This window comes from Lolium rigidum, chromosome 4 (genome assembly GCF_022539505.1).
Source record: "Lolium rigidum isolate FL_2022 chromosome 4, APGP_CSIRO_Lrig_0.1, whole genome shotgun sequence".
Classification (NCBI taxonomy): Eukaryota; Viridiplantae; Streptophyta; class Magnoliopsida; order Poales; family Poaceae; genus Lolium; species Lolium rigidum.
Window position 1 is genome coordinate 259671787 of NC_061511.1, and position 15094 is coordinate 259686880.

At 45.7% G+C, this 15094-nt stretch overlaps 1 protein-coding gene across 1 annotated transcript; it reads right to left on the minus strand.

Annotated features, from left to right (window-relative positions):
* Positions 1-1468: 1468 nt before the first annotated feature.
* Positions 1469-11248, minus strand: LOC124648649 (cysteine-rich receptor-like protein kinase 40). Its single transcript, XM_047188370.1, has 6 exons — positions 11064-11248; positions 4194-4221; positions 3958-3993; positions 3717-3860; positions 1793-2051; positions 1469-1701 (listed from the first exon to the last, which is right to left on the minus strand). The coding sequence occupies exons 1-6, from the start codon at positions 11246-11248 to the stop codon at positions 1469-1471; spliced, it is 885 nt and encodes a 294-aa protein (XP_047044326.1).
* Positions 11249-15094: the final 3846 nt, after the last annotated feature.

Below are 15094 nucleotides of genomic sequence, written 5' to 3' on the forward strand. Positions count from 1 at the left end.
TCCTTTCTGATACTGGCATTGGATGCGGTTGGCCAAATATCCAAGACCATGTTGTCTTTCATCAAGAATTCAACCCACAACAAAGATGTAATGAGAGCAAGCAAGGCTGGGTGCACCGAAGATTAGCACTATTCCTCAACGTACAGTAAGAGATTCGCAGCATCAACACCACGAAGAAAGACAAATAGGGATGTATCCGTTTTTGATGGGGAGAAACCGATGGAAACGATGAAGTGGGCGACCTTAGCAGGCTCGAGGGGCTTGTTTCAAGCTTTACATGGAATTGCTTAGACAACTAACACAACCAGGCTTGTCCGGGCAACAAACCCCATAGACGACGCAGCACCCCAGTTTTTTCATAGGCACTTCCTGATAAATCATGGCTTTGGACTCCTTAATCCATCTTTTAATTAAACAAGCAAATAAATCTACGGGCAATTTTTATAAAAAAGAATCTTAAGGACAATCACTTTGTACAGGAGACTGAAAAAAACAGGAGAGTGATCCACAATTTAAGGAAAGATAAAAATCACCACCAACTACATTCCTCCATGTCAGTCCGTAACAGCAGTCCGTATGATTCATTCCGTAGGTGTAGGATTATTGAGCTAGCCCCTACCTAGTACTATGTATGTGCTTGAAACATATGGGTCGTTGCTCTCTTGTAGCGTATGGCTTTAGCTTCAGCACCCAGCTCTCTTTTTATTGATGACCTTGTTGTATGCTTCCTCTTGTGATTATTCATTTGCCTATGTCAAATGTTCTTTCGGTACATGGGAGATGATGTCAGATTTCGTTATTAGCATGTTGCGCTTTAGCTGACAGTTCAGCATTCCTTCTTACAATGATGGGTGTTATGGACGAACTCATCGAGAGTGCCATGCAAAAAGCGTTTTGAACATTGAGTTGATGTGTAGGCCATGAGCTAGAGAGAGAGAGAGAGAGAAAAGTATACATATGGTGAATTGCATTGATTACAAAAACTCTAACTAACGACAAATTAGGTACTAACCAATATAACTAACTAGATAAGGTTAGGTACAACTAAACACATGCTAAACAATACTCCTGTGCGTGAGCAACTATATAGATTGACATCCAAGTTCTGAGATTCCTACTTTCTGACTAGCAAGTCCTGTGCGTTTTTACCGAACAATAATAATTTACCGACAGATTCTCCTCTTCAATACTAACAAATAAATATTTTGATTCATGGAAATTTAACTTCCACGTCTCATACCTTCGTACATTCATTTAATTTCTATCATTCTGTCTTTAAAACTGGTGGTGGCAGCAACATTCATCGCCATTACGTATTGAAGAGTAAAGCTAGAATTGTACTGTTGTTTTTAGTTAATGATTAATCAAAACAAAAAAGTATGAACGGAACATTTTGACAAAAATGACATGCTCAGTTTTAGAACGCCTTAAAGCTAATAACCCGATATAATGTTTTGTGTGAGGTAGCTTACCATGAACCACGAAAGTTGATTGTCTTTCTTGTGTTTTCATCGTGTAAGAGTCTTGATAAGCCAAAATCTGCTATTTTGGGAATCATATCATTATCTAATAATATATTGTCAGGTTTTAAGTCCAAATGCCATAATAAAAACTCTGGTCCCTGTCGAAGATGTTTTAAACCGTCACAGATGCCTTTGATTATTTTGTACCTAGTAGGCCAATTAAGCCCCGCACATTCAGCTGTAAAAGAAAAACGGGAAAAGAACTGTAAAAATTGTAAGCTGATGAAGCATGCTGAATATTTAAAGTGTGCGTGCACCAGCTTAATTACCAGAAATATGCTTGGTAAGGCTACCATTGGGTACAAACTCGAGGCAGAGCGCCATATGAAGTTTTTCAGCAATAACTTGTTTCCCATCATATTCTACAACCTCTTGTTCTGATTCGTTGCAGAAACCCACTAAATCAACAAGATTTTGATGCTTGAAATTTCTAAGATTCTCCAACTCCTTTCGAAAGTCCTTAATATCAGTTTCTGACGTGAACTTCAGTACCTTGACAGCGATCTCTCGTCCGTTTTCAAAAATACCCTGTTCAGCAACTCTTTAATAAATTCTACGAAGAGTGATGATATTTTAGAAATGGCCTTGCATATCAGTGTAGGGATTGCTAGGTCTCTAGCACATGTCAGCAAGGGATTGCCCGAAGGATCAGGGGGGTTTAGGCATCGAGGTCCTTGAGTTAAAAAACAAGTGCTTACTAAGTAAATGGCCTTTTAAGTTACTAAATGAGCAAGGGATGTGGCAAGAGCGGCTACAAAATAAATACCTTTGTCAAAAAACTCTCACTCAGATAAAAGCCAAACCAAATGATTCACCGTTTTGGAAGGATCTAATGGGAGTCAAAGATGTGTTCTTTGATAGAGGCTCTTTTATAATTGGCAATGGAGAGAAAATTCGATTCTGGGATGATATTTGGTTAGGTGATCAATCTCTTTCTACTCAATATACATCTCTCTTCAACATTGTTCGACATAAAGATGTTACTGTCGCTGATGTTTTATCGCATTCGCTATTGAATATTAGTTTCAGGCGGGCTTTAACGAGAGATAAGTGGCCTATGTGGCTGAATCTAGTAGAAAGACTAATGTAGATATAAATGGTTGATGAACCCGACAGATTCTCCTGGCACCTGACCACCTCGGGGCTGTTTTCGGTTAAGTCTATGTATGCTGACTTCATGAGTGATCATACAAGATTCTTGCAAAAATATCTTTGGAAGCTAAAGGTGCCACTTAAAATTAAGATTTTTATGTGGTTCCTTAATAAAAAAAGTTATTCTAATCAAAGACAATTTAGTAAAAAAGAATTGGCATGGGTGTACGAAATATGTTTTCTGTGATGCTCAAGAATCTGTTAATCATCTTTTTATTTCATGTCCTTTTGCGAGATGTGTGTGGAGAGTTGTTCTTTTTACTTTTAATATTCCACCGCCTACTAATGTAATCAATATGTTTGGCAACTGGCTTAATGGGATTGAAACTTCTGTTAAAGCAAGAATTCGAGTGGGTGTTTGTGCATTGGTCTGGGCAATATGGAATTGTCGAAACATGTGGTCTTTCCTTCTTCCCGCGAAGCAGCGAGAACATATGGACTTTGGTTCCAAATTTTGTGCAGGTCATCTACAGGGCTTTGTATTGGATTCACATGTGGTCTTTCCTTCTTCCCGCGAAGCAGCGAGAACATATGGACTTTGGTTGTACTCGGCTGATGGCGGTCGTTCGGGCTATCTTCAACCAGGGTGGCTGGCGCCCATTGCTTAGAATCCAAGATGATTAGACGCCTTTCATTTTATCTATTTCGTTGGTTAATCCATGTTGCAATTTTATGTGATTCATGAGCTGCAATATACTTTGGTACTTGATACTATTACTTTGAAATAAAGAAAGCCGTGTGCATCATTTTGATGCAAAGGCTGGGGCTGTGCTCCCCTATTTGAAAAAAGCAAGAGATGCATGTTGAACTTTTGTTTTTTACGCTCCCTTTGTTATCTTTTTGAGACATTACTCCATAATTACATGCCTAGGCTGCTATTACTTATTTTTTTTGAATGTACAGTAATAGAGGCTATTACAAAGATGACAATGCCAAGTTTTGATGAAGCTTTTATTTCTTTTCCAGTGAAAATTCTGAAATTTTAAGTAAATTCAGTATCGGGAACGAATATATAAATTTGTCTGACAGTCGTAGTCATACCTTGTAAACTGTTCCAAATCCACCAGAGCCAAGTAGTAGTGCCTTGTCGAAATTATTCGTAATCTGTTTTATCTGTTTGTGAGAAAACTCGCATGGCTGCTTACTTTTGTGATCTACCTTCTTCCCCATGCTACTGCTCCTGGTAATAAAAATGCGATTACATCAGAACAAGCATTTGTTCTTTTCCTTCAACTTGAATAAGAAGCGTCAAAAGATAAGTTAGCAGCAGCAGGCAGCTTACTTGTTCTCTGCCATTCATCCACTCTAGCTTTTGCAACTACAGTCGTGCAAAAAAGTTAGTTTCAACATAAATAGAAATGTTCGATGCAGCAGAGATCTGGTGAGCCAATGCTGAGTATTGAAGGAAGTTGCTAGTGGCTGATCAAGATTTGTGCTAATTATAAACATATGCAGTGAACAGTATGAAGGAACTTGCAAAATCGCACCTGAAAACAGAGCATTTGTAAGGACACTTACCTCGCCAAAGAGAAGAAGGCCTGTGGTACTGCAGTACGATGTGTACGATTTATAAGGTTGACCAGCTTGGCTATGCGGCGACCCATCCCACGCCCGCGCGTTCGAATGGGTTTAATCGGACAAAAAAGCGACCCATCGCGCGGACCCATCCCAAAAATGGATGGCCGTGGCGTCTGGGACGACTCAAAGCCGGCCCAAATCTGGGACGAGTTTGCGTGGCGGCGGACTCCTATCGCTGGCCGCTCGCGTCCTCCCCTTGTCCACCCCTGGTCCGCCTGTCTGCGTTCCAAAACACAGCCCCCTCGCACACATCTCCCACCGCTCCGCCGCCACCCAAGAACCGGCGATTTGGGAGCGGTGTTGACGCCGGCCACCGTCGTCGAGACGCCGACAAGCGGTGCGGAAGCATAGGTCGCGGCCCCGCGCTGCTTTCGTGGCGTCGTAGCAGAGTCGGCCGACGCTGTCGCCGACGCTGTTGTCTTCTCACCGTCGCGAGACCTCCCGCCGTCAGCAGCTTCGCCGTTGCCGTCAGAGGTGAGCTCTCGTGCACCGTGTTTCCAGACCGCAAGTCGGCCGGGACGACCATTGCCTGCAGGTCCCTACGGACGCATTGGATGGCCTCTGCCTGCGAGGTGTTCGATGAAATGGGCAATCTAAAATTTGTCCCATTTCATCTGTAGATCATGGTGGACAGCGATGACGACTACTTCTTCAAGAACTTCATCGACACATTGTCAGACGAGGAGTCCGACGACGACATTTTCACGGAGGATGCGCTGATCATCCACAAGCACAATGTCTCGCAGATCCCCGTGTACCGGCATCATTCTAGGATATCCTCCATGTGCACCACGAAATTCGGGATCTAGCTGTACACAACCAGCTCCAGGCTGATTTGGTCGAGCACATGTAGCAGCATGTTGGCAACAATGCTCCAAACAACAATGATGAAGAAAATCCCGAAGCCTAGAGTATTTGTATTGTTTTTACATTTTATTTGAATAATACTTTGTCATTGAATACGTGGACAATAAACTTATGTAATAAATCTTGAGCATTTAAACTTTTTTTTTAATGATTTATTATGCTTTTATAGTGAATTTAGAGGCAAATAGCAACTATATGGTGCCGCGACCCAAATCTGTCGCGTTGGGCGCAGCGCGCGACCCAAACGGACACGCGAACGCGGGGCTCCGTCCACATGTCGGCCCAGCCACCCAAACGATCCAAAACGGATGGCCCAGCGCGTCCGTTTGGGTCGCAGCGTTGGAGAGCCGAGCATCTCTAGCAGGCCTCCAAACTGCAAATCACAAATAGCCGTATCTAGGTCATCCCGGGCTGAAAAACGGCCTCGCAAATCAGACCGTAAAAGGATAAAAAAAACATATTTCAGCCTTTTTTTTATTTTTTTCTCCTTTCTTCAACCTCTGCTCGAGCCATCTCCGTGCGCCGCCCGCTGCCGGCCGGCCGACCGCCCGCCCACCCCGCCGCCCATGCCCGGCGGCCGCCCGCTTGGCCCCACCGCCCACGGCCCAGCAACGCCGGTCGCTCGCCCCGGCAGCCCGCCCCCGCAGACTGGCCTCGTCGCCCACCTGCGGTAGCTCGGCCCCGCCGCTCACGCCCGTCGTCCGCCCGCCCAGCCCCGCACGCCCCCAACTGTGCCGGCCGCTTGCCCTGGCAGCCCGCCCACGCAGCCCGGCCTCCCTACCGCTCGTCGAATTCAACCCAACCGGCGGCCAATTCCGGCGAGCGCGGTTCGATTTTGCCTAATCTCCAGTCGAATTACGTGGAAGTTCGCCGGAATTTGGTCGGATTTTGGCGAGTCTATCGGCCAAGTGCGTCGCTAGTGCGTTAACGGTATACATGTTGGCTTGCAAAAATGCCTTCGAAACCCCAATTATGGAGGTCTCAGGTTTGATTGCAAAAATACCTGCAAAATATTTACGGGTTTGACCACTTTGAGGTGTCTTGACTAGACAACACCCCAAATCTAGGTTTGACCAATTTAGGGTATGCTAGATATGCTCTTAACAGGACCAGAACTGGAACCAGATCTGAGATTGAGGTACTGCAAGAACCCCACGATTGTGTTTGATCGGTAAGAAGCAACAAGATCAGTAAAATGGTTTTGATGAATATTATTTGCTTGCAAGCTGTTGTCTACACAATATAAAACTTTCAGAATCTCTCACTTGTGTTCTCTAGCTTATCTAATTGGGAAACACAAAAAAGAAGCTAGACATGTTGAAGTGTTCTGAAGCTGTTGCATTTTTTTTTCTGAAGCTGTTGCATATCAGGCGGCGATGCCGGTAACCGAAATACTAATTGCAAGAACATAAATACGTAGGAATAGGGAGTTGTCAGTTACATACCAGTTGTGTACAGATGGTTCGACGACTCTCTCCTTTTTCAGCTTCTAGCCATGTTCGAGGAAGCAGAATCTGAAAAATGACAAGCTTTATGGGCAGCTGTATGAAGAGGACCAGTCAAACACCAACGACCCCCAGCCCCAGAGCCACACACGAGGCCGCCAAACTTGACTGCAAACCCTCTCCAACTTGCTTCGAGATTGACCGAAATTCCCGTAAATACCCCGCGTCAACTCTCCTCCACCTCGACGACATCAGCCTCGAAACCCTCCAACCTGTGGTGAAGCGCAAGCCCAACCTTGCCCTCCGACGTGTGTATGCAATGATAATGTAAACGATGCGATGATGCGACAGGTGAACCGCCAAGCCTGACATTGCATGCGAATATGCGATCCAATGTGTGTATGCAATGAGAGTGTAAACGCAAATTCCATCTTCTTGCCCGTCGGTATATGCATATTTTAAATGCTAAATCTTTTGCAGCGGTATGAAAGTGGGGGTGACAACACTTGTGAAGTTCAGAGTTCTACCTTTCAGGGTGAAAATCCAAGGTCTGTCCTTAACTGATTGTGCCTGACAATGACCTTGTTGGAGGCATTGTTTTGAGAGCGGGGACTATCTTCAGGGTGAAAACCTAAGATCTTTGATTGGGCGACGATGGTATTAGAGCATTGTTCCCTTCTTAAAAGCGTCGTTTTTGAAGAGTCTATATTTCAGGTGTTGTCTTGGTGGTGGATGAATTGATGTTGTTAAGCCCGAGATGCTGTAGCGGGACTTTTGTTTCTTAGTTTTTTTTTCTTTTTTTGGCTGTGTGCATCTGTAGTGCCATTAGGGTGGTACGTTGTTGCAGAGGCTGGGTGTAATTAGTATCTTTTGATATTAATATATTCCCTTTATCAAAAAATAGCATAAAATGCGTGTCTCGACTGAACTAAAATACCTCCGGTTCAAATTAGTTGACTCCATTTTGTCTAGATACACATACATGTAGACTAAAAACTTAACTAGATACATATGAATCTAGACAAACTGAAATCAATTAATATGAACCGGAGGGAGTAGTAATTTTCAGCCTTGAATATCAGTCCACTCAAAAGCCAATCTAACTCAGACATTGAACATTGGTAAGAACTTATAACCCATCATCTTATTTGTAAGTTTCACAAATTGCCAATGCAAGTCTACGTGCCAGATTTACATATTTTTTCTCACAACGATCATTTAACCAAATACACCAAGTGTTTTAAGGAAATCAAATAACTAATGGTAGAGTAAATAAATGGACACTTGCTTTTTTTACGAAATATATAGTGGATTGAAATCTTGGAGGACACTTGAAACGAGCGGTACAGGAGTGTCTAGTGAGAAAGAAATGGGTCCTCCCTCGCCATTGCAGGGAAGCAAGAAACGGCGAGTTAGACACCAATCCTGAACAACCAAACGGAATCAATAAGGGCATTTTCAGCGGCGCGACGTATTTCGGATGTTTGAAATGTCCGTTTGCGTCGCGCGGTGGACGCGAGACAGACCGTTTTTGTTCGCGCGTCCGTTTGCATCTAGGGGTGGCTCTAGCGGCCCGACGCATTTCCGCGTTTGCATCAATTATAAAGTTTTCAAACAACAAAATAAAGAATTCAACGAAGTCATACTTATTACATTTAAATTTTTAAAAGTCTACATGAAAATAAGATAGTATTTCTCTAGGCATGATCTTCATGGCCAGCCAATGTCCACTGATCCTCAATCAGATCCGTCTGCAGTTGTTTGCAGACGTTCTCGTTAGTGACTTCTACATTCATATGTAGATACTCCTGCCAAGATGATGCTCCAGGAAGTGGCGCCACCAGCTCACCTTGGAATTCCAAGGGGTTCTCATTGCGGCCATCAGGACGCTCGTTCTCAACGATCATGTTGTGCATGATCACGCAGCATGTCATCACCTCATGCATTGTCTTCAGCGACCATGTTCTTGCCGGGTGACGGACAATTGCCCACCGAGCTTGGAGCACACCAAATCCGCGCTCCACATCTTTCCTGCAAGACTCTTGCATCTTGACAAACCTCCTCGTCTTCTTGGAGTTTGGATTACGGACAGTCTTCACCAATGTGATCCAGTCAGGGTAGATGCCATCAGCAAGGTAATATGGCTTGTCATATGCATTTCCATTTATCTCATAGCTCACCCGGGGAGCTTTGCCTTGCATGAGCCGGTTGAAAACTGGTGATCGGTGCAACACATTGATGTCATTGTTGGAACCGGCCATGCGAAAGAATGAATGCCAAATCCATAAATCTTGAGATATGACAACTTCAAGAATGACAGTCCGTCCCTCCTCATGCCTGCTGTATGCACCCTGCCATCCAAATGGACAGTTTTTCCACTCCCAGTGCATGCAATCTATGCTGTCAATCATTCCTGGGAATCCTCTAGACTCGTTGATAGACACGAGCCGCCTTGTATCCTCAATAGTTGGCTCCCTACAGTAATACTCTCCGAACACGGCAATCACGGCTCGACAAAACCTATACATGGCCTCAAGGCAGGTGCTCTCACCCATTCGAAGATACTCATCGAGTATATCCGCAACCATTTCATATGAGAGCATGCGAATAGCCGCAGAGCATTTTTGGTAGGAGGTGAAGCCTAGCGCACCTGTTGCATCGGGCCTGCATTGGAAGTAGGGGTCATAGTTTCTGACGCCCCGTAGAATGACCAAGAACAAGTCCCTTGACATCCTGTACCGGCGCCGAAACACTTTTTTCGAGAACACCGGATTGGTGAGGTGGAAGTAGTCCTTGTGAAGGCGGGTCTGCCCTACCACTCTGTTGCGCGGTAGGTTTTTGGAGCGCCCCTTCACAGAGCCCCGGTGCTCCGGCCCCGGGTTTGAGGTGAACTCGTGGATCATGGAGGCCGCAGTAGTTGCCAATGTCTGCATCGACTGATCGGACTCCTCGTCGGAAGAGGAGTCAACGACCTCCGCGCGGAACTTGTCCAACATCTGCCACATGTCCATCTGCGTGGGTACGAACTGCGGATCAATGGTCGCGCACAATAGCGCCGAAAACACGAGTAAGAAACCTACCGACACAATTGACCGAACAGGTCGTGGGCGGATGGCGCAAACGGCAACGTTTGGCCCCAAAACAGCAGGCAGGTACGCGGCGGAGCCAAGCCCGAGTATGATCCTGCTCTCCCGCGCGGCGACAACGGAGCCGACGGCGAGTACCGTGCGCCGGCTGGCGGGACGGCGGCGGGTGGGGCTGGGGTGGTGGCGTCGCACTAGGGCAGCAAAGAAGGGAAAAAGAAGCAAATCGAAGCGGTCGATTTCGCTATCCCTGACTTGCGGGACCGGGTAAGAAATGGAGGACGCTCGCTGCGTCCGTGCAGCGTCCGCAGAGACGCAAACCTGGCGCATATTTGGGCCAGGTTTGCGTCTCCGCGGACGGGCCGGTCACTTTGCGTCGCCCCGCTGGAGCAGGCCCCAGACGCGGTGGACGAAAACGGTCGCTCAGCGTCCGTTTGCGTCTCGCCGCTGGAGATGCCCTAAGGGGAAAATCCAGGAGGAGACGAAATTAAGTCTAGCGAGCTAGCTAGTAGTTCCTCCCCCCACCCACCGACGGCGGCATGGACCGTCTCGAATCACTACAAGAAATCTGCCATAATATTACCTTTTTTTATGACTGGAAATCAAAATGTCATAGCTTTATGACGTTCCTAGCTTTGACCGTCCTTGGCCACTCAGGAGGGGCAAAACCCTAGAAAATCGTGACGTTATTGAGCAAAAACGTCATTGGCAATTTAGGTCAAAACGTCATTAGCATGCCAAAAAAAATTTAGCCAATCAGAAGACAGGAAACAACCTACCAAGGATCAGTTCCAAACTTGAATCTCAACCGTCCGAAGCATCCAACGCACCAAACCACGCGCGGGATTTTCCCATTGGCGCCTAAAATTTTTGGGTCACGCGCGCGACCGACCAGACCACCAAACCACGCGCGCGACCGACCAGACCACTCCAACAAAACCGACCCAGACCGCCCCGCAGGCCAGAAACCCTAGCCATTTCCCTTCCGCCGCCCCTCCTCTCCGGCCTAGATCCCGGCCAACTCCGGCGACCCAGGCTCTCCCTTGGCTTTCCCAAGAAACCAAGGCTCGCCGTCGAATCGCATCTGCACAGACCAGCGACCGAGGGAAAACCGCAGCGGTGGTGGCGGAGATGGGGATCAGCTAGCACTTGGAGGGCGTGAAGCAGCACTGGGCGAGCAACTTCGACGAGTTCATCGCCTCCAACCCCGTCTACGGCCCCCAGGTACCTTCCTGTCCTACCTCGCCCTCTCCATCCCCCGAAGTTTGATTCTCATTCTCTCTGCCCCGCTCGCCTCCGCCTGTGCTACCACTCGCCGCCGCTCCCCCCAGCCTCCACCCACCCGCCGGCGCACCTCCCGCCGGCTCCTCCTTCCCTCGCCAACGCCGCATCCCCCAGCCCCTACAATCGCTAACCATAGAAGACCGGCGCCGAGGACGACAGGCACTGGCCTGGCGGGCCTTCTACAAGTCGTCGACCCACACTGCGCCCAGGAGCCACGGCAGCCTTGCTCGTCGGCGCGCGCGCGCATCTGTACCACGATGCGCAGCCCTCCGTCGATCTGTCCTACCGGGGTCTTCGCGCGTGTGTCTGCGTCCATGGCGGCTTGTTCGCCGGCGCGAGCCTGTACCGACAGGGCGGTGCTCGGCTCCCCGTAGATTTTGACGCCCGCGTCGCGCGCGCGACCGATGGGTGGGTGCTGCAGGCCGGCCGGTGCATCTGCTCGGCTGCGTCCTGGCCATCTTATCTGACTTGATCGCCGCGAACTAGCCACGCCCGACGGTGAGACTTCTATTTGTCTTCTCTCTCCAAAATCTGGCAGGACGCAGGCATTTCTGAAAGAATTTTTTTTCGATCTTGCCCTGTACGGTTGGATCCTAGTGCCTGCATTATGTTAGGGTAACTGGATTTTGTTTTGGAATGCTATGGTCAGCCACCATGCTAGAGTATGTGTTAGATATATTTATGAACTGCGTACCTGATTTTCAAATTGTTCCTTTTGCAGCATTGGATCATATTGTAGTTGCTACGACCTTGGGGAAGCTGGACCATTCTGTGGCAAAGTTCAGGTTAAGAACTATGGACCAATTAGCAGGCTAGTTTCTGTGCTGCACCTTTTTTCTTTTTTCCTGGATTTGCCATGTTCTGAAGCTTTGATTACACTTCAAGTTTCTGGGTGTCTATTTTGGCTACGACTGAAGTTTGCTGAACTGGCTCTATTGCACTGCGCATGTGTTGGGGCATTTAGTTAGGGCGATAAGATATTATGATAAACACATACTGTCAAGATATGGTTGGAGTCTCATTGGACCAAAACTTTCGTGGTTTGTTTTTCGATCCAGTTCTTGCAACAGATAAATTTTTATAAGTGGACAAGGGAAAATCACAAAATGATCTTGATATGGTTTCAAATTGATGAACCTTGGACGGCTTAGTTCTGGTTCGGTTACATCAATCAAGAGTCTTATTTTATTTCAAATTGATGAACCTTGGACGGCTTAGTTCTGGCATTTTTTAGTTATGTATCCTGTGTCAACTCCTGACTCTCAAATAATGTGCGATTTACGGTACATCCAATACTATTAATTGGTGCATAATTGATAATCAAAACGATAATAACCATGTTTTATTTTTCATATGCTCGTGTGCTTATCACCTCAGTTACTATATCCGCAAGTGAAATAATAAGCTGCCCGTAAGTCGTTGCTTCAACAAATTAACTTAGCTTACCAGCTTTAGTTTGTATTTGTGTCACACATCCGAGTTCCGACATGCCTCCTCTGTTTCTTAATATCGACATTCACATTTCTAAACGAACAGGCGAGGCCGACGACAAGATCACCGCCATCCGCGCCGACGACCCGGAGTACGGGCACTTCAACGACATCAAGGAGCTCCCTCCCTACCGCCTCGCCGAGATCGGGAGCTTCTTCGAGGACTCGTATCCTTCTTATTGTTAATAACTTCATATTCCGCTCGCTAACATGCCGATGTTGTATCTTACTAAATCGGTGTAACTCGCAAGTTGTTCTTATGTACACGTAGCAGTAGTGCAATAGTTAGTTTGATGCACTAGATGAATTAGCTAAGTATTATTATTCACTTGAATTGGCTGAGCATGGTCTTTGTTTAATCCAGAATCAGAGAGGTAATAATTCTTGATGTTGCTAACTTTGTCTTCATAAGATCACTTCGCTACCCAGAATCATTTCCCTTGTACTTTTGCTTATCAACTCCTGCACCGTTATTGCTGCTCCTGGTCACCGTGACTTCATCAAGAACATGATCACCGGTACCTCCCGTGCTATGTATACCACTTGAAGCTACGTATACCACTTGTATTTGTTCCACAAGCAAATTTGATACCACCTCGTGTGTTATAGTAGTCTTTTAACTTTTAAACTTGTTGCATGATCCGGATGCTAGTTATTAAGTAGTCCCTGAATTATTTACTTTTGCTAAATGATTTCAATGCTTGTTTCTAAAGAACATGATCTGCATCTAGTGTTTCATTTCGTTACTGTTACACATGTCCTACTCTAAATAGACTAGGCCTTCCGTTTTAAGTTGACTTAATTGCACAGTTCTGCCACAGTTTCAGTTCTTTCTGCTATTTAATTCCTTCTATTGTATTATATGCCATCTATAATAAGCAGCAACTTGTTTTACATTTCTTCTCTTTATTTACATAAGCTTGTGCTTTCATTTCTATACATGCCTTCTTTTGAATATGACATGATGTGAAGTTAATTGAAAATTAACTTCTCATCATGTCATATTCAAACAGTGCAATAGTATATATATAGGCTTGTGATGAAGTTACTGAGCTGTGTTTGGCTCTTAGTGAGATTGATGTAAATGTCTTGGTATAATACTTCCTTCTTTTGACTCTTTCTCCGTTGCCAGGTGTAACTGTTACGAGCAGAGAAGCCATGAGCAGGTCTGAAGGTATATAATTTTTCTGTGTCCCTGTAACGTGTCAAACCGTGAATAAGCTGGTGTAAATATCCGAATCATCCCTCTTCACTTGCTAGTTGGACATTGCACCTCCACATTCTTATTTTTCACGTCTTATTTCAAGGTTACTCCTGCTATAATGTGTTGACCAGTTGTGGTTTCGATCTGTTTCGCTACAAATAGCATTATACACATTGAAGATACTACGTTATGTTGCCTTATAATTGTTACTTCCTGATCTTAGAATTCATGGACCAAAGTAGCAGATATTATGTTATGTTTCCTTATCATTGTTTACTGCCACGATAGCATGTCAGTGCTCACACTTCACGCCCACTTTATGCTTGCTTAGCAACTCTCTGATTGTTGTGTCTTGTCAGTGCGTAAGAGTTTGTTGTGTACGTTCATTGATGCTTATTTTACTTGGGTTGACTCAAGCGCCGTTTTCGGGTGGTGTAGGATGAGTTGCTGCAGAACAACCTGGAGGTGGAGAGCCTGAAGATAACTCGTGCAACATCATTGTCTGGCAAGATGCATGCTGGAGAACCTGAAGACAACTCTAATGAAATTTTATGTTTATATTGTAATAACGAGCATGACTGAGTCTTATTGCTCCAAGTCACTGTGATGAAAGTTTTATGTTCATACTAATAACGAGCTTGACTAGTTCTTGTTGCTGAAATGTAATTGATTGATTTGCTAAGTTTTATGTTCATACTAATAATGAGCTTGACTGGTTCTTATTGACTGCCGGTCCAAAACTGTAATGGGTCCTAAAAAGGCCACAGCCCAATGAAAATTGGCCCAGGCCCAGTAAGTATAGCAGCTAAAAAGGCCGTTGAAAAAAATAAGCTAAAAAGGCCGAGGTAATTGGGCTAGTTACGGGCCAAGGCCCAACAAAGCCGAAAAAAATAATCAGAACTAATGGGCTCAGCCCACATAAGGAGCTGAATGGATCGGGCTGAATTCAGATAATGACGTTTCTAATTTGTCACAATTTTGCCATGTCGGATTGCCACGCTGGACTCGGGGGTAGGTGCCCATGACGTTTTGGGAACGTCATGCCATCAGTGACATTTTAAAACGTCACAAAGCTCTACGATGTTTTCAAGTGGAACGTCTTAAGCGACCACCGCCGACTCCCAACTTTTCGACGTTTTGAAAAGCGTCACCATAACGTCACAAGTAGCCATTAGAGACGTTTCAGTGACACCTTATTTTTGTCAACTTATGGCAGATTTCTTGTAGTGAGTACAGCGCAAGTCTGCAGGAGGCCTGCAGAGATGGTAAGGGCACGTAATTGAGAACCCAGATGAGAAAAAAGGGATTTCTATTTTCGTGCCCTCGGGTCCTTAGTTGTACTCAATTATCCCCAGCCGTTTAACTTTTCCTCAGTTTTCCCCTCCCTCTAGTTTGAAACACTCACAATTGCTGGAACGGCCGGTAGCCATCAGGTCAGAGGACTTGACCATTAGTCTGACCGGGCGGG

Excerpts from the sequence above, each read along its gene's own strand:
- LOC124648649 (XM_047188370.1), bottom strand. The coding sequence starts at position 11,248 with ATGGACGCAGACACACGCGCGAAGACCCCGGTAGGACAGATCGACGGA. Across the intron at positions 2,052-3,716 it reads GATTTGGAACAGTTTACAAG|GGTATTTTTGAAAACGGACG; the intron begins GTATGACTACGA and ends GTTGCTGAACAG. Across the intron at positions 1,702-1,792 it reads CCTTACCAAGCATATTTCTG|CTGAATGTGCGGGGCTTAAT; the intron begins GTAATTAAGCTG and ends TTTCTTTTACAG.